General features: G+C 44.8%; 1 protein-coding gene across 10 annotated transcripts in view; it reads left to right on the top strand.

Moving 5' to 3' along the window:
• Positions 1-26,539, top strand: part of LOC100596548 (cyclic AMP-dependent transcription factor ATF-7) — a 121,618-nt gene that overhangs the window by 88,916 nt on the left and 6,163 nt on the right. For 6 of the 10 annotated variants that reach the window (XR_004032300.1, XR_004032305.1, XR_004032303.1 and 3 more), the window contains 8 exons: positions 2,416-2,553; positions 5,228-5,385; positions 6,616-6,715; positions 7,251-7,364; positions 7,978-8,130; positions 14,916-15,113; positions 16,296-16,404; positions 22,944-25,969. Coding sequence is in view for 2 of the 10 variants with exons in the window: in XM_030822524.1 (XP_030678384.1) it covers positions 2,416-2,553; positions 5,228-5,385; positions 6,616-6,715; positions 7,251-7,364; positions 7,978-8,130; positions 14,916-15,113; positions 16,296-16,404; positions 22,944-23,161 (1,188 nt within the window). In the remaining 8 variants the exon portion in view is untranslated. Of the gene's footprint in view, positions 1-2,415; positions 2,554-5,227; positions 5,386-6,615; positions 6,716-7,250; positions 7,365-7,977; positions 8,131-14,915; positions 15,114-16,295; positions 16,405-22,943; positions 26,216-26,539 lie in introns of those variants that run through there. The other 4 variants (XR_004032301.1, XR_004032302.1, XM_030822524.1 and 1 more) reach the window with 4 other exon arrangements.

Below are 26,539 nucleotides of genomic sequence, written 5' to 3' on the forward strand. Positions count from 1 at the left end.
TCCCTGGAGTAACTAGGACTACAGGCACTCACCACCACACCCAGCTAATTTTTGTATTTATTTTTAGAGATAGGGTTTTGCCATGTTGCCCACACTGGTCTTGAACTCCAGGGCTCAAGAGATCCACTAGCCTCAGCTTCCCAAAATGCTGAGATAACAAGCGTGAGCCACCACACCTGGACTTGTAGTTCTACTATCAAATAGCAGAACTAGGCACAGTCTTGTCATTTTTTTCTTTCATTCATTCATTCATTCATTCATTCATTCATTGACAGGGTCTTGCTCCGTCTCCCAGGCTAGAGTGCATTGGTAGAATCTTGGCTCACTGCAGCCTCCACCTCCTGAGCTTAACCAGTTCTCCCACCTCAGCCTCCCAAGTAGCTGGGACTACAGGCACGTACCACCATGCCTGACTAATATTTTTTCATAGAGACAGAGTTTCACTGTGTTGCCCAGGCTGGTCTCAAACTCCTGGGCTCAAGCAATCCTCCCACCTCGAACTCCCAAAGTGCTGAGATTACAGGCATGAGCTACCACACCTGGCCAAGAAAGGGTTTTGCTATGTTGCACAGGCTGGTCTAGAATTTCTGGCTTCAGGTGATCCTCCCACCTTGGCCTCCCAAAGTGTTGAGATTACAGGCATGAGCCATCACACTTGGCCTATGAGGGATTTTATACCCAATTTATTATAGGCAAATTCAAGAAAATTAGCCTCCCATAAAAAGCTTCAAGTCTTTTTCATTGCCATTTTTGCTCAGTTGACACTTCCGGGAGACTAGTTCATAGTTAGTCAGCCCTTTCCTCACTGTGCATTCTTTGGCGTTTCCTCCTGCCTGTACAGGAGTGGTCCTTACTTCCCCTTAATGAGAAGTACAGGCTCAGTGGAAGAGTCTCCAGAAGTCTTTAATGAGCGTGGAACTTTGCTGAACCACAGCTTTGCTAGGAGATGCCCTAGAGGATTTCAAGTCTACGGTTGTATTTACTTACAGCCTTCTCCTTCCCACTAATCTCTGACTTAAGAGATCTCAGAATTAGCTAAATTGGACCTGACGTCTTAGCAATGTAGAAAAAATGAGGCAGAAATGAAGCTACCTTTGCTGTTGCTACCCTCCTCAGATTGGGGAAAATGAACCACTACTACTTACTACTTTCTCTAATGTAGTAGATACCGCATTATCTTTAATTTACTCAGCTAGCTATCAAGAAGGGTTAAGGTAGCAAGGGAGGATCTTGAAACAAGCAGTTGCTTCACCAAGAAGCCTGGGATACGGGATAGATAGAACAAAGGATCCACTTTGTTATGAAACTGAACTGCAATGCCAACCCTCCAGTCCTGGTGCAGTGTCAAGGCCATTATCTCAGATGGTTTATTGTTCCCTACAAGGCCGTTTACAGCTCCACAGTTCTGTAAGGTGATTGCATCACTACCAGGAAAGTGCTTTCTTTCTGGTTTTCTCCAGTCTTGCTCCTAAGACCAAGTTCTCATTTATTTCACCAATCAGATGATCAGCCTTTCTTTTCTTTGTTACCCCAAACCCCTTGTCTGCCTGATACATCCAGCACTAGATTTTGGGGTGAGATCACCATCAAGCATGGTGAGTTCCCCAGAAAATACCTTTCCTATCTGGTTTGCAGTACTTGAATAGCCAGTTTGTCTTTGTTTGCTTTTGGTAATTGGGTAATCTAGTCATCCTTGTTGGCATAAAAAGTGTTCACAGCTCTCCAGTGGCCAGCAGATTCAGGAATTATTTTGATTTCCTGAAAAATATTATCATAATATTTGCATGGATTTAAATGGCATCTTTTTTTTCAGGTCTTTATAAATATTTGTTTACCATTGGTGAAGCAGGTATTATCTTCATCTTATAGTTGGGGAAACAGAAGCCCTGAGAATTACAGACAAAATAATTTGGCCAGAATTGTACATAAAACATAAGGCATCCGTATTTCTTGGCCCGACACAGTGCTCACGCCTGTAATCCCAACACTTTGGGAGGCTGAGGCAGGCGGATCACCTGAGGTCGGGAGTTCGAGATCAGCCTGACCAACATGGAGAAACCCCATCTCTATTAAAAATAAAAAATTAGCTGGGCATGGTGGCACATGCCTGTAATCCCAGCTACTCGGGAGGCTGAGGCGGGAGAATCGCTTGAACTCCGGAGGTGGAAGTTGCAGTGAGACGAGATCGCACCATTGCACTCTAGCCTGGGCAACAAGATTGAAACTACGCCTCAAAAAACAAAACAAAACAAAACAAACATAAGGGGCCCACATTTATTTGACAAGCAGTTCAGTGCTTTGAACAAGAGCTGAACTTCTTAGAAGCACATTCCCTTATCTTGGAAATGGGAAAATATAGATTCAACCTGAAAGGAATCATAGGGTTAAACTCTGTTCATTTTTCTTTCACAACAGGCTGCTGCTGGGCCCCTTGACATGTCTCTACCTTCCACACCAGACATCAAAATCAAAGAAGAAGAGCCAGTGGAGGTAGACTCATCCCCACCTGATAGCCCTGCCTCTAGTCCCTGTTCGCCACCACTGAAGGAGAAGGTAAATTCTCTACCAAGGGTCATCTCAAATGTTAATTGATAAAGTTTTGATTCATTAATTATATAAATAGTGTGTCCTAACTACTCAGGAGGCCAAGATGGGAGAATCACTTGAACCCAGAAATTCAAGACTAGCCTGGACAACATGGAGAAACCCCATCTCTACTTGAGAGGATGAGGTGGAGGATCACTTAAGCCCTGGAGGTCGAGGCTGCAGTGAGCTGTGATTGCTCCACTGCACCCCAGCCTGGGCAACAGAGTGAGACTGTCTCAAGAAAAAAAAAAAGTATGTGTTATAGGAGGACTGATTGTATTTAAAGGAATGTTATTTAGAAGATTTATATAAATTATACCTATTCTCCTTCCCAGCAATTCCACTTATAAGTCTATATGGAAGAGAAATTAGTGCATATGTCTACCAAAAGAAGTATGTTAGAATGTTCATAGCAATTGTATTCTTTTGTTGTTGTTGTTGTTGAGACAGTCTCACTCTGTCACCCAGGCTGGAGTGTAATGGCGTGATCTTGGCTCACTGCAACCTCTGCCTCCCAGGTTTGAGCGATTCTTCTGCCTCAGCCTCCCAAGTAGCTGGGACTACAGGTGCGTGCCACCATGCCCAGCTAATTTTTGTACTTTTAGTAGAGATGGGGTTTCACCACATTTGTCAGGCTGGTCTCAAACTCCTGACCTCAGATGATCTGCTCGCCTTGGCCTCCCAAAGTACTGGGGTTACAGGATTGAGCCACCACGCCTGGCCAGCAATTGTATTCTTAATAGCCAAAAATCAGTCAGGCGTGGTGGCTCATTCCTGTAATCCCAGCACTTTGGGAGGCCAAGGCGGTGGAATCACTTGAGGCCAGGAGTTCGAGACCAGCCTGGCCAACATAGTGAAACCCCATCTCTACCAAAAATACAAAAATTAGCTGGGTATGGTGGTGTGTGCCTATAATCCCAGCTACTCAGGAGGCTGAGATAGGAGAATCGCTTGAACGCAGGAGGCCAAGGTTTCAGTGGGCCAAGATTGCACCATTGCACTCCAGCCTGAGCGACAGAGCAAAACGCTATCTCAAAAAAAAAAGTGAACTGATAATTATACAGCAATGTGAGTGAATCCCACAAACATATCCAACAACAACAAAAAGTCATACACAAAAGTACATACTTAAGAAATTCAAGAAGAGGCAAAACTGTTTGACGATGATAGAACTCAGGATAGCGTTTACCTCCTGTGAAGGAATGGTGTGGATCGGAAAGGGACATAGAACTTTCTGGGGTGCTGGAAATGGTCTGTATCCTGATTTTACATCTGTAACAAGTCATCTTGTTTTTTTTTTTCTTTTGAGACAAAGTCTCTCTCTGATGCCCAGGCTGGAGTTCAGTGGTGCAATCTCAGCTCACTGCAACGTCTGCCTCCCAGGCTCAAGCAATTCTCTTGCTTCAGCCTCCCAAAGTGCTGGGATTACAGACGTGAGCACCGCACCCAGCCTAAAAGTCATTTTGTTGTTATGACTTTAATGCACATCACTGTATGTTATACTTCAATTAATAAGTGAGAAAGAAAAATTCACATAATTCATAAATTGAACATCTAACAGTTTCGAAAAAATGTCATCCTAGAGAGAAGTGATTTAAAGGAAGTATCTACTAGGAGTCTGATGATTATTCTTTTTAAAGGAAGTACTTTCATGAAGTACTATTTTTAAGACATTTATTGAAATATAGTACATGTACGGAAAAGTATATAAATTATAATTATATAACTTACTGAATTTTCACGAAGTCAATAGCCTGTATAACCAGCACCTAGATCAAAAACATTTTATTAGAACCTCAGAAGCCCCCTCATGCTTCCTCCTTTCAATCTACTGCTCTGCCAGTGGTTGTTAATTTTAACATCCACTATGGATAGAGCATCTATATCTCCTGTTACTTCCCTCCAAATTTGGCTTGATAACTTCTCAAATCTGTCTTCTCATAAACATTACAACCATCCCATCTCCTCCCTTTTTTTTTTTTTGAGACAGTCTCGCTCTGTCGTCAGGCTGGAGTGCAGTGGCGTGATCTCAGCTCACTGCAACCTCCTCCACCTCTCTCCTCCCTTTTCATCAGCAACAAAGTCCTAGAGACTGTCTGGGGATGCTCTCAAGGCCATTTGACCACAGGCAGTCTAAGATCTTAAGAAGTTAACAATGAGAGCAGTTTGTTTTATTACAGTATGATCATTATCCAAACTTCCATAGCCCTTTTTTAAGAGGTGTATTGGAGATGTTGGGTTGCCTCATTACCAGTATACCTGCCTTTTCCCATTGAAGTTCAGAGGACACTTGGCATCAAGTTTAGAATGAGAGTATCTAGATTGTGAAAAATTATAACAGTCTCTAGAATTTATATGGTACTACAGTGCTGCTTCAAAGATTTCAAGTGATATTCCAACTGTCATCTTATTTATATAGCCATTGTCTCTGAAAGGGGAGATGACCAAGAGATCTTAATACACCATTCCTCCTGAATGGATGAGTGAGTTATGGGTCCCTGATCCTGATGGAATCAGGTCATGATTTAATGAGTGGCTCTAATGCTCTTTCCAATAAATTTGTACTAGATTTTACCATCTGTATATTTCCCTATAAGCACACCTTAAAACATTTTGTGATCTGTTGGTTTCTTCTCTCCAGGAGGTTACCCCAAAGCCTGTTCTGATCTCTACCCCCACACCTACCATTGTACGTCCTGGCTCCCTGCCTCTCCACTTGGGCTATGATCCACTTCATCCAACCCTTCCCTCTCCAACCTCTGTCATCACACAGGCTCCACCATCCAACAGGCAAGTGGGGTAAGTACAGATAGCAGGGAGAAGTAGTGAAGGCTGCATTTCTTTCCATTACATGAAACTATTTGATAAAACTGGGACTGTTTCTCAATACCCAAGGAAAATAAGTCACTGAGATTATCTCTCAAAATAAATTTTTCCCCCTTAAACAGAATCTTCTTTACCTTTTTAATAGACAAGCAAATATTTATTTGGGGGTAATACTTTTTTTTTTTTCTTTGAGATGGAGTCTCACTCTGTCACCCAGGCTGGAGTGCAGTGGTGTGATCTCGGCTCACTGCAAGCTCTGCTTCCCAGGTTCAGGCCATTCTCCTGCCTCAGCCTCCTGAGTAGCTGGGACCACAGGCGCCTGCAACCACGCCCGGCTACTTTTTTGTATTTTTAGTAGAAACGGGGTTTCACCGTGTTAGCCAGGATGATCTCTATCTCCTGACCTCGTGATCCACCCGCCTCAGCCTCCCAAAGTGCTGGGATTACAGGCGTGAGCCACCGCACCCGGCCGGGGGTAGTACTTTCTTAATTTAAGGGTTTAATACTTCTTTAATCTAAAAAGAGGAGCTCTTAAAACATTAGAAGTTCATTACAGCATGGAAACCACACCCTATAGAAGTCTACTGGGGTACTACTGAATGAAACACTGAAACCCATTAAGTCTCCTCAGTCCCAGTTAGGGTTCTTGGTCTTTGCCATCTCTAATTTTATTTGTCTGTTTGTCTTCACTCCTGGCACGGTACCCATGCGTTAAGAGGCTGTTGTCAGGATTCAGATTCTTAGAGCTTATTGTTCTCTGGACCCACTAGGAAAAATAAAAAGGGACAGCTTCTTTTTGAGGCAGGGTAGAGCAAGCCATAGAAAGGAACAAGAGAAACATTCAGATTTGGCCATCATGTGACCTAACTCAGCTTTGCAAAATGACAACTTTGATCCAACTCCCCCTTTCCCAAGGCAAGCCAGTGGTAGGGATGTTTAATTGTTCTAAACCTTTTAATAGGATTAGCTTCCTACTATTTGAGTTTGCTTAATTTGCAAAGATTTTGCAATTTTTTTCCATCTATAAGGTAAGTTGAATAGGATTCCCTGCCTTCTCACCTTCATGAGGGTGTCAAGATTTTTACCATGCTGCCCTATACCTTCCCTAACTAGAGAAGACTGGAAAATCTTCTGTAATTATAGGAGGAAGATCCATGGACAAAAGGTCTGTGTTATGCGCATTTCACTTCATGTCTCCTCTAGGTCTCCCACTGGCTCCCTCCCTCTTGTCATGCATCTTGCTAATGGACAGACCATGCCTGTGTTGCCAGGGCCTCCAGTACAGATGCCGTCTGTTATATCGGTGAGCTCTGTAGTTGGGGCAGCCAACCCTACCAACATGGTAATCCTTCCCTTCCACCTGAATGGTCATAAAACACACATGAGCCCCAGGGAAGTGTGGGCTCTGATCTATATTAGTTGAGCGTGGCAGCCTGCCTAAACTCTTCACTAACCTCTGCCAATCCAGCACTATGGAACACTGGATAAAGACTCATCTGGACAATTGGCTCCTGGTCTAGGAATTGATCTTGCCAGCCCACTGATTAGTTGCTTTCACTTGGCACATAGCACCTCCCAAATTGCCCAACATTTTCCTCAAGATAACAGCCCCAACCCTTCCTGCAGAAATTGCCCCAACACTGAAGGATTAAATTCCCTACTCTGTGGTACTCCATGGAGAAAGGTATTTCCCAGGCTGTCCCTGCATGCCCTATGGGCACGTTGCACACAACAGGCCCTGATGTGCCAATCTCAAAAGCGCTTCATTTTAGGGAAACTGTTGCCCCACCAATGGTATTATGTTCCCTTCTGTTTTTTTTTTCCTTCTCTCGATCCAGCTGGCCAGACCTGTGTCCATGGTGCCCAACATTCCTGGTATCCCTGGCCCACCAGTTAACAGCAGTGGCTCCATTTCTCCCTCTGGCCACCCTATTCCATCAGAAGCCAAGATGGTGAGTACATCCCAGCCTGGGGCAATGTTGGCCTTTCTGAAAGAAGTGGGTGATATCAGTGTAGGTCTTTTAAGTGAGCCAAGCAAAGGAACCTTCTGGGGCTTGCAAAGCTAAGGACTCCCTGCTTTGGGGTCTGGAAAAGAAAAGACTCTGATTCATAGCTCCCATCTCCTCTCCTCACCTTTAGAGCCTGGTACATAGACCATGGCAGTGAAAAGAGGCAGCACAGATTGTTTGGAATGGAACACTTGCCGTTTTAGGGTGACAGATGGAGGGTGGGCGAGTGGGCAGGGGAGCTGGCCAAGAGGTGAATAGCTGCGTAACCAGCATTTGGCCAGGCTTCAGGAGAGAGCTTTCATCTGGATGCTATTGCTTTAACAACCCCCAGCCCCCAACTGTGCCCAGGATGATAGCCAGGGAACAGAGTAGGCATTTTAGGGATCCAGGTGCACATTTTCTCTGCCTGTCATTTTCTCTTAATTCCTCTGTTAAGGGAGAACTAGAGTGGAAATTTTAGCTATCTATAAGGTCAATAATAAAATCTAAGGCCACTCTTCTCATCCTTGATAGAATCTGATCCTTAACAAGCATTTTTTCTTATCTTTGACCACAGAGACTGAAAGCCACCCTAACTCACCAAGTCTCCTCAATCAATGGTGGTTGTGGAATGGTGGTGGGTACTGCCAGCACCATGGTGACAGCCCGCCCAGAGCAGAGCCAGATCCTCATCCAGCACCCTGATGCCCCATCCCCTGCCCAGCCACAGGTCAGTGGCTCTTACTCTTTATGTCATATCTTTATGACGTATCTTTATGTCATATCTATTGTTCAAGGAGCAGAAAATTAGAGAAGAATGGACTTCAGCTTTCTGGGTTTCTTCCTCCTTACTTTGCTTCTTGATGGCAGTTTGACTACAGCAAAATGTACCATTCTTTTTATTATTTATTTATTTTTATTTTAGCTGAGACCATCATTTAATAGCAAAAACACACCATTCTTTATTCACCCTTGTGCTGGACTTTCACGCAAACAGACTGAGTAATGCAGAACTGTTGCAGCAGCGGCCTCGCTTTTTTTTTTTTTTTGAGATGGAGTTTCGCCCTTGTTGCCTAGGCTGGAGTGCAGTGGTGCAGTCTCAGCTCCCTGCAACCTCTGCCTCCCGGGCTCAAGCGATTCTTCTGCCTCAGCCTCCCGAGTAGCCGGGATTACAGGCACCCACCACCATGCCCAGCTAATTTTTTGTATTTTTAGTAGAGTTGGGGTTTCACCATGTTGGCCAGGCTGGTCTCGAACTGACCTGAGGTGATCCACCCACCTCGGCCTCCCAGAGTGCTGGGATTCCAGGCGTGAGCCACCATGCCCGGCCCCATTTTTTCCATATGTGAGTCATGGTTTAGTGTATCTGTAGAATCCTCCAAAATATGACAGAGCCTTACTTTAAGCCACACACTAAACAAAAGAGGCTCCCCTAGTCTCTTTCCTATCTATTAAGTCTTAAATAAAAGTAATTAATAACTTACCTGATAAGATTTTACAACAAAAACCATAACAATATATTAATGAAATGTGATGTTACAGTATTAAGATACCTCAGTAAAAAATAGGCCGGGTGAGGTGGCTCACACCTGTAATCCCAGCACTTTGGGAGGCCGAGGCAGGCAGATCTCCTGAGGTCAGGAGATCAAGACAAGCCTGGCCAACATGGCAAAACCCTGTCTCTACTAAAAATACAAAAACTTAGCTGGGCATGGTGATGTGCACCTGTAATCCCAGCTACTCAGGAGGCTGAGGCAGGAGAATCGCTTGAACCTAGGAGGTGGAGGTTGCAGTGAGCTGAGATCACACCACTGCATTCCAGCCTGGGTGATAGAGTGAGACTTTGTCTCAAAAGAAACAAACTAACAACAACAAGAAAAAAAAAAAAAAGAAAGACACCAAAAAACACCTCATTACCAATTAAATCCCTTTTTATCACAGAGAAACCAAAATCTTAAAAAAGGCAGAGGGGTCCCATTTAGTTACCCATTTCTCTTCTCAAGGAGGTCTCAGTTTTAACAAGATTCTCTGGAAACTGAATAGTCCTCAGTTTTCATATCATCTGCACTGGACAGGTGACAGCACCTGAGATTAGTTTCTAGAATTATACCCTTTGCCTGGCCCCTCTTTTCCTGATGTCACCACCTGTTTCATCAGTTACTGCCACATGTCCAAACATTTCATGGCCATATGCTACGGTAAAGCTTGGCCAACAACAAAAGCTTTGAGTTTTCCTGTTGGAAGCCAAGCCTGTGTACCCTCCTGTAACCCCACTGAAGCCAGTCCTGAAGATGGCAAAGCAGTAGGCCCCTTGCCTGAGTTGTGCTGCCTTCTCTCCTGGGGAAATGACATAGCTTCCTTTTTAGTTTTATTTGTTTATTTTTAAAATTTGTATTATAAATAGGCCAGGCTCAGTGGCTCACTCCCGTAATTCCAGCATTTTGGGAGGCCGAGGTGGGCGGATCACAAGGTCAGGAGTTCGAGACCAGACTGACCAACATGGTGAAACCCTATCTCTACTAAAAAAAATACAAAAATTAGCCAAGCATGGTGGCGCACGCCTGTAAGCCCAGCTACTCAGGAGGCTGAGGCAGAAGAATCGCTTGAGCCTGGGAGGTGGAGGCTGCAGTGAGCCGAGATCGTACGACTGCACTCCAGCCTGGGCTACACAGCGAGACTCCGTCTCAAAAAAATATATAAATATATATGTATTATATATATAATAGATAATAGTAGAGGGCCAGGCGCGGTGGCTCACACCTGTAATCCCAGCACTTTGGGAGGCCAATGCAGGTGGATCACCTGAGGTCAGGAGTTCAAGACCAGCCTGACCAACATGGTGAAACCTGTCTCTACTAAAAATACAAAAAATAATTAGCCAGGCGTGGTGGCGCATGCCTGTAATCCCAGCTACTCAGGAGGCCAAGGCATGAGAATCGCTCGAACCTGCGAGGCGGAGGTTGCAGTGAGCCGAGATTGCACCATTGCACTCCAGCCTGGGCAACAAGAGTGAAACTCCGTCTTAAATAAATAACTAAATAAATAATAGTAGAGACAGAGTCTCACTATGTTGCCCAGCCTGGTCATGAGTTACTGTACCTGAAGCCAGTCCTGAACATGGTAAAGCATGTCCAGCTTCCTCTTTTTTTATACATATAATTTTAAAAGAGATGGAGTCTCGCCATGTTGCCCAGGCTAGTCTCATACTCCTGGACTCAAGCAGTCCTCCCACCTCAGCCTCCCAAAGTGCTGCAATTATAGGCCCTAGCCACCATGCCCAGCCCCAGCTTCCTTTTTATTCAATACTGATTCCTTTCCTTGTTGTTCTTCCCGTTTCTCTTGGCCTAGTCTTTCACCTCCATTCCCTGCATGACTTACTGAATTGCCTGTGACAGAATAGAAACCTTTCCTTTCCCCTATCCTCCTAAAAAACTAATTTTTTCTTTTCTTTCCTTTTCTTTTCTTTTCTTTTTTTTTTTTAAGCTGGAGTCTCGCTCTGTCACCCAGGCTAGAGTGTAGTGGCACGATCTCGGCTCACTGCAACCTCCGCCTCCCTGGTTCAAGCGATTTTCCTGCCTCAGCCTCCCGAGTAGCTGGGCTTACAGGCACCCGCCATCATGCCCGGCTAATTTTTGTATTTTCAGTAGAGACGGAGTTTCACCATGTTGGCCAGGCTGGTCTCAAACTCCTGACCCTCAGGTGATCCACCCGCCTTGGCCTCCCAAAGTGCTGGGATTACAGGTGTGAGCCACCGTGCCCGGCCAGTTTTTTGTATTTTAGTAGAGACGGAGTTTCACCGTGTTGCCCAGGCTGGCCTCGAATCCCTGAGCTCAGGCAATCCACCCGCCTTGGCCTCCCAAAGTGCTGGGATTACAGGCATGAACTACTGCACCTGGCCATAAAGGACTAATCTTTACATGTGCTCCAGTCAGCTAAAGATAAAGAGGAAGCCGAAATTCTCAGGAGAATTACTGTGAATTTCTTATACAATGAGAAACAGTGCATTAAATTGAGCTGGAAATTTCTTCTCCATTTTTTTTATTTTGGGAGAGATAATATTAGTCTGAATTTTAAAAAATTATTTCTTGGCCAGGCAGATGGCTCACGTCTGTAATCCCAGCACTTTGGGAGGCTGAGGCGGGTGGATCCCAAGGTCAGGAGATCGAGACCATCCTGGCTAACACAGTGAAACCCCATCTCTACTAAAAATACAAAAAATTAGCCAGGCGTGGTGGCAGGCGCCTGTAGTCCCAGCTACTCAGGAGACTGAGGCAGGAGAATTGCTTGAACCCGGGAGGTGGAGGTTACAGTGAGCCAAGATTGCACCACTGCACTCCAGTCACTCACCACTGCACTCCAGCCTGGGTGACACAGCAAGACTCCCATCTCAAAAAAATAAAATCATTTCTTAATTATCTATATTAGTGGAGAATATAATTCAGTAGGGCCTAGAGTAGAGTACAAGATTCTTTTTTTTTTTGTCAGAGTCTCACTCTGTCACTCTGGCTGGAGTGCAGTGGTGTGATCTTGGCTCACTGCAACCTCTATCCTGGTCTAAGCCATGCCTCAGCCTCCCAAGTAGCCAGGATTACAGGTGCGCACCACCATGCCCAGCTGATTTTTATATTTTTAGTAGAGGTGGGATTTCACCATGTTGGCCAGGCTAGTCTTGAACTCATGGCCTCAAGTGACCACCTGCCTCGGCCTCCCAAAGTGTTGGGATTACAGGCGTGAACCACCATGCCCAGCATCTTTTTTTTGTTTGTTTTTGAGTCAGGTTCTTGCTCTGTTGCCCAGGCTGGAGTGCAATGGGACAGTCATGGCTCACTTGCAGCCTCAACCTTCTGGGCTCAAATGATCCGCCCACTTCAGCCTCCTAAGAAGCTGGAATGACAGGAATGCATCACCATGCCCAGCTAATTTTATTTATTTGTAGAAACGGATCTCACTATGTTGCCCAGACTGGTCTCAAACTCCTGGGCTCCAGTGATCCTCCCAACCTTGGCCTCCCAAAGTGCTGGGATTACAGGCATAAGCCACTGCGCCTGGCCTCACATATAACTTTTTTATTTTTTTATTTTTGTTTTTTATTTTTTGAGACAGGGTCTCGCTCTGTTGCCCAGGCTGGAGTGCAGCGGCGCAATCTCGGCTCACTGCAACCTCCGCCTCCCAGGTTCAACCAAGTCTCCTGCCTCAGCCTCCAGATAGCTGGAGTTACAGGCATGCACCACCATGCCCAGCTAATTTTTGTATTTTTAGTAGAGACGGGGTTTCACCATGTTGGCCAGGCTGGTCTTGAACTTCTGACCTCAGGTGATCCGCCCGCCCCAGCCTCCCAAAGTGCTGGGATTACAGGCATGAGCCACGGCGCCCGGCCCAACTTTTTATTTTTTACTTTTTTAGATACCGAGTGTTGCTCTATCGCCCAGGCTGGAGTGCAGTGGTGCAATTTCAGCTCACTGCATCCTCCCCCTCCCGGGTTCAAGCGATTCTCCTGTCTCAGCCTCCCAAGTAGCTGGGATTACAGGCACCTGCCACCACACCTGGATAATTTTTGTATTTTTAGTAGAGATGGGGTTTTTCCATGTTGGCCAGGCAGGTCTCGAACTCCTGACCTCAGGTGATCCACCCGCCTTGGCCTCCCAAAGTATTGGGATTACAGTCATGAGCCACTGCATCCGGCCATGTATAACTTTTGACTCCCCAAAAACTATACTAATAGTCTACTGTTGACCAGAAGCCATCCCAATAACATAGAGTTGTTTTAACACACATTTTGTATGTTACATGTATTATCTACTGTATTCCTACAATAAAGGATGCTAGAGAAAAGAAAATATTAAGAAAATCATAAGGAAGAGACAATATATTTACTATTCATTAAAATAGAAGTGGAGTATCATAAAAGTCTTCATCCTCATCATCTTCACATTGAGGAGGAGGAGGAGGAGGGCTTGGTCTTGCTGTCTCAGGGATGGCAGAGGCAGAAGAGGTGGAGAAGTTAGAAAGGGGGCCAGAGCAGCAGGTACACTTGGTATAACTTTTTTTTTTTTTTTTTTGAGACCGAGTTTCACTCTTGTTAGCCAGGCTGGAGTGCAATGGCTCAATCTCGGCTCACTGCAGCCTCTACCTCCCAGGTTCAAGCAATTCTCCTGCCTCAGCTTCCCAAGTAGCTGGGATTACAGGCACGCGCCACCACGTGTGGCTAATTTTGTATTTTTAGTAGAGATGGGGTTTCTCCATGTTGGTCAGGCTGATCTCGAATTCCTGACCTCAAGTGATCCACCTGCCTCGGCCTCCCAAAGTGCTGGGATTACAGGCATGAGCCACCGTGCCCAGCTGGTCGGTATAACTTATTTTTTTAAATCTGCATGTAAGTGGACCTTTGCAGCTCAAGCCTGTGTTCAAGGCTGAACTTTTTTCTACAGATGGTTGACCTTTCTACATTTTAAGAAATTTTTGGCTTCTATTATAAAATTGGCCTTTCTTCTCCAAGTGCATCCCAACTAACAGAAAGGGATCATCGAAAAGTGCTTTAGTGACAAGGAACTTCAGCTTGAACTTTAAAAACAAGACAGTCCTATATCACCAATTTGTAAAGGGATTAAACATTTTTTGTTTATAAACAAAAGTGGGGGGTTGTTCTTCAGGATGATTAATAATTGACTATAAATAAAAATAATATGCTTATCTATATCTCCCCATAATAACTCATATGTCACTGGTAGTGAAATGGATAAGAACATTTGTTTCCATTTCTGAAACCTGTAATAGTATGTAATTGTTTGTACATATCACTTGTCCAAATCAGTGATTCTCAAACTTTTTTATTTCAGTCTCCCTAAAAGTTCCCCTAATATCCTCTCCCAATTCTGATTTACCTGCCTATAAGATTCCCTTTTTGTTTTGTTTTGTTTTGTTTTTTGAGACGGAGTTTCGCTCTTGTTGCCCAGGCTGGAGTGCAATGGCATGATCTCTGCTCACTGCAACCTCTGCCACCTGGGCTCAAGCAATTCTCCTGCCTCAGCCTCCCAAGTAGCTGAGATTACAGGCATACGCCACCACGCCTGGCTAATTTTGTATTTTTAGTAGAGATGAGGTTTCACCATGTTAGCCAGGCTGGTCTCGAATTCCCGACCTCAGGTGATCTGCCCGCTTCGGCCTCCCAAAGTGCTGGGATTACAGGCGTGAGCCACCATGCCAGTCAAGATTCCCTATTGTTAAGAAACAAAAAGTAACCATGGTTTCATTCGTCTGTCTGTCTTATAAATAATCCATTTCCAAATGAACTGTAGTTTGTCTAAGTATGAGACTGAGAAGATTGGAAGGAAATAGGAGGCAAAATTGAGGACTCCTACAAAAGAGAAGCTTGGGGACATAGTAATGAGACTTGCTGTGGTTACCAGAGGCTGGTATATCCTTTTACCAGATCTTACTACTCTACCTAACATCAGGTGTGATTTGGAAAGGATTAATGTTCCCATCAAGTAACCTCTCTTCCTTCCTGGGCACCAGGTCTCACCAGCCCAGCCCACCCCTAGTACTGGGGGGCGACGGCGGCGCACAGTAGATGAAGATCCAGATGAGCGACGGCAGCGCTTTCTGGAGCGCAACCGGGCTGCAGCCTCCCGCTGCCGCCAAAAGCGAAAGCTGTGGGTGTCCTCCCTAGAGAAGAAGGCCGAAGAACTCACTTCTCAGAACATTCAGCTGAGTGTGAGTGGGTCCTGGATGCTTATTGGAATTGTTGAAAATCCAGAAAGTGGGATGGAATCAGAAAAAAGTGGTACAATTTGATAGAAGATGGTAATTCTCTAATTAGGACAGATGTAGAAGTTGTTCCAGGAAGAATCTCTTAACAGTCAGAGTTGAAATCTCTTTCATAGGTATTGGTGAAGACACTCACCATCTACCCCCAAATCTCCTACTAGAGTCATCCATAAACGCATTTGGACGAAGGAATTAGATTAAGCACCCCAGGGTACTCTTTTAAATCATCTGTAGAATCTGACTGGGGTCATGAAAACCAAAAGGGAAATGTGTTTGCCCTAGATAATGCAGCTTAATAAAAGAGAGAAAGAAAAAGGTGCTACAAGCACAAATAGAATAATTATAATGTATAATCCATACCTTTTCTTGAATGTTATTTTTCCTTCTGATTATTAAAATATTAAATTTAAAAAGCAGTATATAAATACATTTCTATTATAAAATACACACACAAATGTACAGAATAGAAACAAAGTCCCTCTTTAATCTGCCTTTTCTAGTCCCATTCTCTTTCCTGTAGATACATTCAGTATGTACCTTCCAGACAGATTCATATTCCTAAATGTTTTTTATTTATAGTTTTTGTGTAGGGCTGGAGGGGTTGTGTACTTGTTTTAACATAAACAGGTTAACAGTGTTTCCTGGAGATCTAGCCATGGATATGGGAGATCTACCTCATTCTTTTTAATAGCTGTATAGTAGTATATTCTGTAGTGTAGTGATGTTATAAGGTATGGATATTGATACTGCTCTAATTTTTTGCTAGAACAATGTTGCAAAGAACATTGCATGCACCTGAGTAAACAGTTCTGTTATGTAGATTCCTAGAAGTAGGCTTTCTTAGTCAAAGAGCATGTGTATTATTAATTTCAGTAGAATCATATTTATCTTAAATAGAAGTAGTGTTTCTATTATAAATCCTGACTTTTCACTGTAAGCAACTCCTGTCATTGAATTCATGACTATACTGGCCCTGGGCTCTGTGAAGCCTTGCTGGATCAGGAGTCTTATCCCAATTCAGGGGAGAAAATCGAGGCAATATTCTGTCCTTCCTTTGGGAACAGCCACTGAGGGTGCAAGAGTAGAGGATGAATTTTCTTGATACTGTTTTCTTCCCTCCCTCCTCAGAATGAAGTCACATTACTACGCAATGAGGTGGCCCAGTTGAAACAGCTACTGTTAGCTCATAAAGACTGCCCAGTCACTGCACTACAGAAAAAGACTCAAGGCTATTTAGGTGAGTGGCACACAACCTAAGCTAAGTCAGTCAGTTAGTAAACTGCATGTACTGAGTGTCTCAACTGCTTATAATTTTATAACTGCATTCTGAATGTTCTGGGGACCCACGCTGATGAGTGAGTGGCCCTTGTGGAGCAACCAGACCTAGAAAAAAAATGTTTTTGACGACAATATAGAGGTAATTATCTGTTATAGTTGGGGGTTGAAGGGTAGCAATATTTACTGGGTGCATATTTTGTGTTAGGCATGCTACAGTCTTCCCAAGTCTCTCATGAAATGGACATTACCTACATTTATATGTGAGAAAACTGCACTCAGATTAGGTCATTTAGCTGAAGTTACCAAGCTGGGAAAGTGGTGAAGCCAAGATTTACATCTATGTTTTGTTTTGTTTTGTTTTGTTTGAGACGGAGTCTTGCTCTGTCGCCCAGGCTGGAGTGCAGTGGCGCGATCTCGGCTCACTGCAAGCTCTGCCTCCCAGGTTCATGCCATTCTCCTGCCTCAGCCTCCCAAGTAGCTGGTACTACAGGCGCCTGCCACCGTGCCCAGCTAATTTTTTGTATTTTCAGTAAAGACGGGGTTTCACCAAGTTAGCCAGGATGATCTCAATCTCCTGACCTCATGATCCACCCTCCTCAGCCTCCCAAAGTGCTGGGATTACAGGTGTGAGCCACCGCACCTGGCACATCTATATTTTGTTTTGTTTTTTTGTTTTTTTGTTTTTTTGAGACAGAGTCTTGCTGTGTCACCCAGACTGGAGTGCAATGGCACGATCTCGGCTCACTGCCACCTCTGCCTCCCAGGTTCAAGCAATTCTCCTGTCTCAGCCTCTGGAGTAGCTGGGAATACAAGCACCAGCCACCATGCCTGGCTAATTTTTGTATTTTTAGTGGAAACGGGGTTTCACCATATTGGTCAGGCTGGTCTCAAACTCTTGACCTCAGGTGATCCACCTGCCTCAGCCTCCCAAAGTGCTGGGATTACAGGCATGAGCCACCACGCCCAGCACATCTAGGTATTTCTTATTCCACAGATACTGTCTTGGCCTAGAAAACACATAAACCACAGATGATACATTGGGATATAGGGTATATTTTATCTAATGATAGGCTGATGTTGGTTTCAGTTTGTAATCTATGAGTGCACATAAAATACTGCTAGAAGGCAATGGCCACAGAGTTGTGCTCAGGACATGTGCAATTCTGAAGTTAAAATTACTGTGAATAATTTGCTTATGGTCAATAAAAGCTAATAAATGCCAGTTTTCTTTTTACAAATTAAATTCATAGAACTATTGCTATTAAACTTTGATGTATTATTTTTCCACTGTATTATTTCAGAGATGTGTTCCCATAGAAAAGGAGTAACTATATCACCAATTTTAAACATCTCTATTTAAATTTTAATTTTAATATGTACTTCAGGGTGCATTCATTCATTAAGCAGATATTGATGGAATGTCTATTCTGTGCCAGTCACTGTTTTTCGTGCTGGGGATATAATAGGGAACCAAATAAATTAGATTAAATCCCTGCCCTTGAGGAGCTTATATTTTAGTGGGTGAGACAGACAATAAACAAGATAAATAGGTAAAATATATGACATGTTAGATAACAGTAAATGTTAGAAGAAAAATAAAACAGGGAAGGGTAATATGAAATGTTAGCAGCAGGATAGAAATTTTAGATTAGGTGGCTTTTGAATAAAGACCTGAAGGAAGTGAGGGAGCTATATGCATTTATATGGAAGAAAAGTACTATAGGGAGGAGGATCAGCAACTGCAAAGATGCAAAGTCGCAAGGTACCTGGTACATCTAGGAACATCAAGGAGGCTCAGCTGGAGTTGGGGGTGGAGAGTAGTTGGAGACCAAGTAGGGGAGGTAATAGCAACATTTCATGTAGGGTCTCATCAGTCATGGTGAGGATCTCAGCTTTTACTCTACACTGGGGGGCATTAGAGGGTTTTCAGCAGAAAAGTGATATAATTGATCTGACTAGGCTGGGCGCACGCCTGTAATCCCAGCACTTTGGGAGGCCGAGGCAGGCGGATCACCTGAGGTCAAGAGTGCAAGACCAGCCTGGCCAACATGGTGAAACCGCTTCTACTAAAAATACAAAAAATTAGCTGGGCATGGTAGCATGTGCCTGTAATCCCAGCTACTTGGGAGGCTGAGGCAGGAGAATCACTTGAACCCGGGAAGCAGAGGTTGCAATGAGCTGAGATTGCGCCATTGCACTCCAGCCTGGGCAACAAGAGGGAAATTCTGTCTCAAAAAAAAAAAAATTGATCTGACTTACATTTGAACAGGATTCCTATGTTAGGGACATCAGGGGTACAAGGGCAGAAGCAGGCAGTCCACTTAGGAGGCTATTACAGTAATACAAGCAAGGGATGATGGTAGTGAAAGTGATGAGAACAGGCTGAATCCAGGATATATTTTGAAGTTGAAGTGATGAGAGCAGATGGGGTGGTATATATGAGAAAAAGAATAAAAAATTACACCAAAGTTTTTGGCTTAAGCAACCACAAGAATGAAGTTGTCATTAATTGAGATAGGGTAAAGTGTAGGAGAAATGGTTTGGGAGATATATCAGGAGCTCAGTTTTGGACAAACTGAGTTTAAGGAGCCTATTAGGCTTACAGGTGGAGATGTCAAGCAGTCAGTTGGTTATATGGATTTGTAATTCAGAGGAAAGGCTGAAGATAAAACTCTGGGAGTCGGCAGCATATAGCTAGTTTTGGTTTCGTTTGGTTTGGGATTTTTTGGAGGCAGGGTCCACCTCTGTCTCCCAGGCTCTCAAGTGATCCTCCCCCCTCAGCCTGAGTAACTGGGACCACAGGCGTGCACCACCATGCCCAGCTAATTTTTTTTGTTATTTTAGAGATGAGGTTTTGCCATGTTGGCCAAGCTGGTCTCAAACTCCAGGACTTAAGGGATCTGCCTGCCTTGGCCTCCCGAAGTGCTGGGATTACGTGTGTGAGTCACCACACCTGGCCATAGTTAGTTTTTAAAGCATTGAAACTAGATGAAGTTCCCAAGGGAGACAGCAGAGATAGAAAAAGAGAAGTCCCAGGAATGAACCATGGGGTACTCCAACATTTACAGTTCATAGAAATGAGAAAGAAGCCACAAGAGACTGAGAAGAAACAACCGGGAAGTGAGGAGGAAAACCAGCTACAGAGCCAAATGTGGTATTCTGTAAATCAAAAGAAAAACGTGTTTCAAGAAGTTCAGTGATTTTAAATCCTGTTGCTGGGCGCGGTGGCTCACGCCTGTAATCCCAGCACTTTGGGAGGCCGAGGCGGGCGAGTCACAAGGTCAGGAGATCGAGACCATCCTGGCTAACACGGTGAAACCCCATCTCTACTAAAAATACAAAAAATCAGCCAGGCATGGCGGTGTGCATCTGTAGTCCCACCTAGTTGGGAAGCTGAGGCAGGAGAATCGCTTGAACCCGGGAGGCGGAGGTTGCAATGAGCCAAGATAGTGCCACTGCACTCCAGCCTGGGTGATAGAGCAAGACTCTGTCTAAAAAAAAAAAAAAAAATCCTGTTGATGGGCTAAAGAGGATAAAGACTGTTTATCAGTATATAATCTATATACAGTCAGTATTCCACTTAGTCCCTGCAAGAACTCTGATACGTAGTTAATCCATTAAACTACTTACTCTGTTTTTTTTCTCCTGGCTCAGCCTCCCGAGTAGCTGGGACTACAGGTGGGCGCCACCACGCCCAGCTCATTTTTGTATTTTTAGTAGAGATGGGGTTTCACCATGTTCCCCAGGCTAGTCTCCAACTCTTGGCTTCATGTGATCTGCCCACCTCTGTCTCCCAAAGTGCTGGGATTACAGGTGTGAGCCACCGCACCTGGCCTTATATATTCATTATAGCAAAGAGTATTTAGTTCCTGCTGTGTGGTATAGATATTATGTAAGTACCTGACACATGATAAATAAGACATTGTCACTACCTCTGAGAGAATCATAGGGTCATATAAACCTGTGGATGAGGTAAGGATAGATATCCCAGTCAAGGAGCCCCTGAACTGGGAGCTTCGTAATGACAGGGTTCCCGTTTTCTTCTCTGTGTACCCATGCCTGGTACATGCATGATGCTCAGTAAATGTTTAATGAATATATGCTGTGAAAACACAAAGAATAAAACAGTTAATGTACTGAGGGTAACAAAGATGGCTTCACAGAGGAGGCAATATTTGAATCTTTTTTTTTTTTTTTTTTTTGAGATGGAGTCTCGCTCTGTTGCCCAGGCTGGAGTGCAGTGGCACAATCTCGGCTCACTGCAAGCTCCGCCTCCCGGGTTCACACCATTCTCCTGCCTCAGCCTCCCGAGTAGCTGGGACTACAGGTACCCGCCACCACACCCAGCTAATTTTTTGGGTTTTTTTTTTTAGTAGAGACGGGGTTTCACCGTGTTAGCTAGGATGGTCTCGATCTCCTGACCTCCTGATCCACCCACCTTGGCCTCTCAAAGTGCTGGGATTACAGGCATGAGCCACCGCGCCCGGCCATATTTGAATCTTAAAAGAAGACTCAGGCATTCATCAGGATGTCAGAAATACAAATGACTATGGAAAGTTTTCCTTTTTTCCACATATCTCTGTTTAAGCAGCCATGAGGCTACCTGATGTTTAATAAAACTCCTTGACTTGCTGAGTGTGATGACTCATACCTGTAATCCCAGCAATTTGGGAGTCTGAAGCAGGAGGATGGCTTGAGGCCAGGAGTTGAAGGCTGCTGTGAGCTGTGATTGTGCCATGGCACCTCGAGCCTGGGTGACAGAGTGAGACCCTCTAAAAAAATTTTAAAAACATTTGACTGATGAGCAACATGGAGTTACCATTGTATGTAGCTCAGGTAGTTGTGTTTAGTAGTAAAATGTTAGTGTCACTTTAGGTGGAGTGGCATAGCTTATAATGTTTTATAATCATTAATGCCTAGCTAATTTTTAGTCAGGAGGGTCTTAAGATTTCTTTGTAGTTTTACACGTTAACTGAACCTGGTCCAGGGACTGGCCATTCATAATATCATTTAATTATAGCTCGATATTTATCAAGACTTACCTGTGGTACAACTACATGGTAAAGGAACATTAAAAATAATGGAATAGGCCAGGCGCGGTGGCTCACGCTTGTAATCCCAGCACTTTGGGAGGCCGAGGCGGGCGGATCACAAGGTCAGGAGATCGAGACCACAGTGAAACCCCGTCTCCATTAAAAAAATACAAAAAATTAGCCAGGCGTGGTGGCGGGCGCCTGTAGTCCCAGCTACTCGGAGAGGCTGAGGCAGGAGAATGGCGTGAACCCGGGAGACGGAGCTTGCAGTGAGCCGAGACTGCGCCACTGCACTCCAGCCTGGGCGACAGAGCGAGACTCCGTCTCAAAAAAAAAAAAAAAAAAAGGAATAGGCCTGCCACAATGGCTCATGCCTATAATCCCAGCACTTTGGGAGGCCAAGGCAGGCCGATCACTTGAGGTCAGGAGTTCGAGACCAGCCTAGCTAACATGGCAAAACCCCATCTCTACTAAAAATACAAAAATTAGCCAGGTGTGGCAATGTGCACCTGTAGTCCCAGCTACTCAGGAGGCTGAGGCACGAGAATCGCATGAACCTGGATGGCGGAGGTTGCAGTGAGCTGAGATCGCACCCCCTGCACTCCAGCCTGGGCAACAGAGCAAGACTCAGTCTTAGAAAAATAAGTAAATAAAATAATGGAATAATTCAGTTCCTGTGAGAATTAATCAGAGGATGGCTAAAAAGAGATCTATTTTAAATCACCTTTAAAGAAATGAAGGCCAGGCACAGTGGCTCATGCCTATAATCCCAGCACTTTGAGAGGCCAAGGCAGGAGGATCACTTGAGACCCTATCTCTTAAAAACAAGAAAGAATAGAAGTAATGAATAATAAGAAGAGTTGGTAATGAATATGCAAAGACCTAGAAACCAGACAGTGTAGCCGGGCGCGGTGGCTCACGCCTGTAATCCCAGCACTTTGGGAGGCCAAGGCGGGCGGATCACGAGGTCAGGAGATCGAGACCATCCTGGCTAACACAGTGAAACCCCGTCTCTACTAAAAAAATACAAAAAATTAGCTGGGCGAGGTGGCGGGCGCCTGTAGTCCCAGCTACTCGGGAGGATGAGGCAGGAGAATGGCGTGAACCCCAGGGGGCAGAGCCTGCAGTGAGCCGAGATCACGCCATTGCACTCCAGCCTGGGCGACAGCGAGACTCTGTCTCAAAAAAAAAAAAAAGAAACCAGACAGTGTAATTAACATGTTGGAGATTCATTTTATTGGGATAGATAGGTTAATTTTGGCCTAGTTCTTCCCTTCTTACAACTTCCCATTTCCTAGCCCATTTATGACTTAGAAGCCAGGATTCTGGGAAGTTTCCCCCAAAAAAGATGGGTTTCATTTCCCTTTTGGGCTCCTTTAGAATTATGGCGAAAGGTAGTCCTGCCTCTTTCCCCATTCTGTTTTCTAACCAATTGCTCTCTGCTCTTTGCCCTCCTTCCTGGCAGAAAGCCCCAAGGAAAGCTCAGAGCCAACGGGTTCTCCAGCCCCTGTGATTCAGCACAGCTCAGCAACAGCCCCTAGCAATGGCCTCAGTGTTCGCTCTGCAGCTGAAGCTGTGGCCACCTCGGTCCTCACTCAGATGGCCAGCCAAAGGACAGAACTGAGCATGCCGATACAATCGCATGTAATCATGACCCCACAGTCCCAGTCTGCGGGCAGATGATGCCTCCTCTGGTGGAGAGGTCCTCAGCCAGAGCTTGCCCGCCCAAGAGCCAAGAGAGATGTCATCTTATCCCCTCCCATCTGCCTTGGACATGGCAATATGGGTGGGGGGGAACTGTGTGTTGTGAGTAATGGACAGATATGGGGCTTTTTAGCCATACGGTCTTGTACGTTTGACACCTGTGCTGGGGGCCTCCCAGCCCCAGAGCCTCATAGATCATCCCCCAGGATGGGGTTTCTGATGCACCCACAGCCAAAGGCCTTTCCAGATGGTCCGAACAATCACCCCTGCCCCATGCACATGTATCTGTCTCTTTTAACACTAACCCGTGGCACTTCTAGGTTTGGGGTTTCTCAGTTCCCTCTCTTCCCACTAAGCCATGGCTGTTACCTTTTTGTTCCTTACCAGCATGCCACTTCCTGCCAGATAGAGGGAGGCTAGATTTGATGGCATATCACCCGCTGACCCAGCCCCAGCCACCCCATGGACTCAGGACTCTGTCTCCCATAGCTGCTTATTTACCCGTTTCCTTTTTCCTCTTCCTTAATTCTAGTTAAAACATTCACTTACGGAGAATGTAAGGCTACCTTTGATGTATGAAGTAGCAGTATTTTCCAGTTTTTCCATAAGCTTTATTCCTTCTCCCTACCTGCCACCAAAAAAAAAGCAAAAAGAAACCCTCAAGAGTTCTAATTCTTTTTCATCTATTTGCAGAGCTATTTGGGTACCTCATTTTGTCCCTTGACTTTATCTAGTGTAGTGGTGGGGTCTTTCCCACCACCCCACTAAGCCTTGGCAACCTCATTTTGTGGCCTTATTATTAAAAATTGCTTGGTAGTGAAAAGGGAAGGGCCCAGAATCTGACTGGCTGATTCTGTCTCCTCCCCTCCCTCCTTCTGTAGTTTTAATCATCAGGGCAGACAGGAACAAAGTATTTCAAAGCTTGTTCCATCAAGTTAGGGATTAATTGATTCCTTTATGTTTTATAAGAGTTTACTGGCCAAAGCATACATATTGTCATCTTAGGTCATTTTTCTGTTCCTACTTCTCCCTCTTCATTCCCCTGTCAACATTACCACCCCTGTCTCTCTTCTGTAACTACTTCAGACGCAGCCCACCTGGAGGCTGTCATGTAGGGGACCCTCGAGTTCCTTTGCTCTACCCCATCTCTCCCCCTCACACGTCTGTCTGCTTTTCTGAGCTGAGTCTTCTGTTCACAAGTGCCCATCACCGTCTGGACTATCTTCTTTCTCTTTCAACAGATTCCTAGCTTAGCCACTAGGTCTTCCAGGTCCTCCAGAGTTTCTTCAACCCATTTCTGCTCACTTCTTCTTACATGCAGTGCTCCAGGATCTTGAAGCGTCGTAAGATTGAAAGGAGGGAGGAAGGGGAGAGGGAAAGTGCAGAACTGGTCCCAGCAAAGGACCCCAGGTTCTGGCCTGGGAAATTGGTGACTATTGCTCTCAACCATTCTTACTTTGAAGAGTTGGGTTGCAGAGGGAGCAATTCATCTCTCTTGTCCCTCTCTCTTCCATGTTAAGGCTTCTCATCTCCCCTTGGCTCTGAACTATGCAGTTTCTATCAGGACCATAGGAAGCAATTCAGAGCCAGAGGCCTGTGGATAGATAGGTCAGCTTTAATTGCCTTGCCGTATGAAACTCTTCCAGTTGTCCCAGAGCCACTTTCTGCCATCTGTGCAAGCCAAGAATGTCCTTCTCTCCATCTTTCCTACCTCCATCTTAAACATACATACAAAATAACTGCCAGCTTCCTTTCTTATTTTGTCTCCAAAATTGACTGTCACAGGGGAATGAGAAAATGTTCTAAGCTACAAGATTCCCATTTCCTTAAAGTGATATCCTGTCCTAGTGAACCAGTCAAGTAACAGATTCTGCTGCATTTGTTTTAAATTTCCCCTCCTGCTTTTCAGAGCTTGTGCTGAACAGGCCACACCCCTAAAGACAAAGGAGAGAAAACATGGTTTTCTTATCCTCTACCACCAGGTACCCAACAGGAATAGGCCCTGAAGTGATTCAGACTAGCAAATGTTATGGCAGATGGTCAGGATGCAGGTTACCACATCCAGGGACTTCACTTTTGCCTTTAAAAATCACAGCCATAACTTGTGCTCAGGACTTCCGCTTTAGCTGGCTGCTCCCTGGGATTTTCTCCTGCTTTAGAGTTTTGTTTCATTTTTTATTGTCTTGATTTCCCAGTAGCAGCCTTGCCCTAAAGCTTGACTGAGTTTATGGCTCCTAAGGAGCTTTCCTAAGACTCTTGACTATTTTTCTTCCCCCTTCAGTCAAGTGTTTTTACAGTTAAGAATTAATTTGTCACTGCATACGTACCCTGCCAGTCTGTCCCTGTGTTGGGTGGCTAATTTATGTAGAGGGTCTTTTTTGTTTCTTAGCCCCCATGACTAATTATCTAGTCCTAACTTCATTTTTATCAGTGGGAAGATGTATGTGGGACCTCAATGAGGAGCACTGCCAGAACCACAGTAACAAAATGGCACTGAAATAAGGAAGCAGCAGGTCAGAACCCCCTAGATAGTTCCTGAGTTGGTTCTCAGTCTCATTAAGGAGGCAGAATAATTGCTTACCCTGAAACTTCTCTGATAGTCAAAGGTAATTTCACTTACCTTGTTATTGCTAACAGCCATGTGGTCACTCTCCCCCAATCTTTGTCTTCCAGATCCATCTGGACCAGAACCAAACATCATGGAAGGTGTCACTTGGCCCTTCCTAAAGTCCATGGCCTTTCTAGAGGCCTAAGGGAGGACACTTTCAGAAAGGAGCTGAGTGTATGGTGGGTGTCCTGAATTCGTTCACGTGAATACAGGCCTCAGGCTTCCCACCCCACTCCAGTGTGAGTGCTCGATACACAAGCACTCTAGCTAGCTGCCATGTACCCAAGGCCACAGAGGAAGGGGACAGAACCAGGTCTTCTGGTCTGCTCACTTTCTGCCCCATTCCCTTAACAGAAAGCTTGCTTAGAGTTGAAAAGTCTAAGAAAGCCTCCCACAATACTAGAGAGGCCAAAAAAAAAAAAAAAGGTCATGCCCCCTTTACTTACTCTTTTGCTGCTGGTTATGCACCTCAAATCTGACTTCCTTAGCCTTTACCTCCCTCCTTGGCCCTAAGCATTAGACCATGTACTCTAAGTAGTGGTTAAAGAGGGACTGAGCAAACTGAACCTCCTCTCGCTCACTTCTCTATCCCTGTTCTGTTGGTTTTGGCTTCTTTCTTGATTCACTGCCCTCTAGCACCACCCATCCTGATAGATGGAGTGCTTAACCCCAACCGTGCCCTATGTACAGCCTGAACCACCAAACAGACACCAAAAAAATTCTTCCTGTGGTTTCTGGGGCTCCCCTAC

The sequence above is a fragment of the Nomascus leucogenys genome, chromosome 11, assembly GCF_006542625.1.
Source record: "Nomascus leucogenys isolate Asia chromosome 11, Asia_NLE_v1, whole genome shotgun sequence".
In the NCBI taxonomy this organism is placed as follows: domain Eukaryota; kingdom Metazoa; phylum Chordata; class Mammalia; order Primates; family Hylobatidae; genus Nomascus; species Nomascus leucogenys.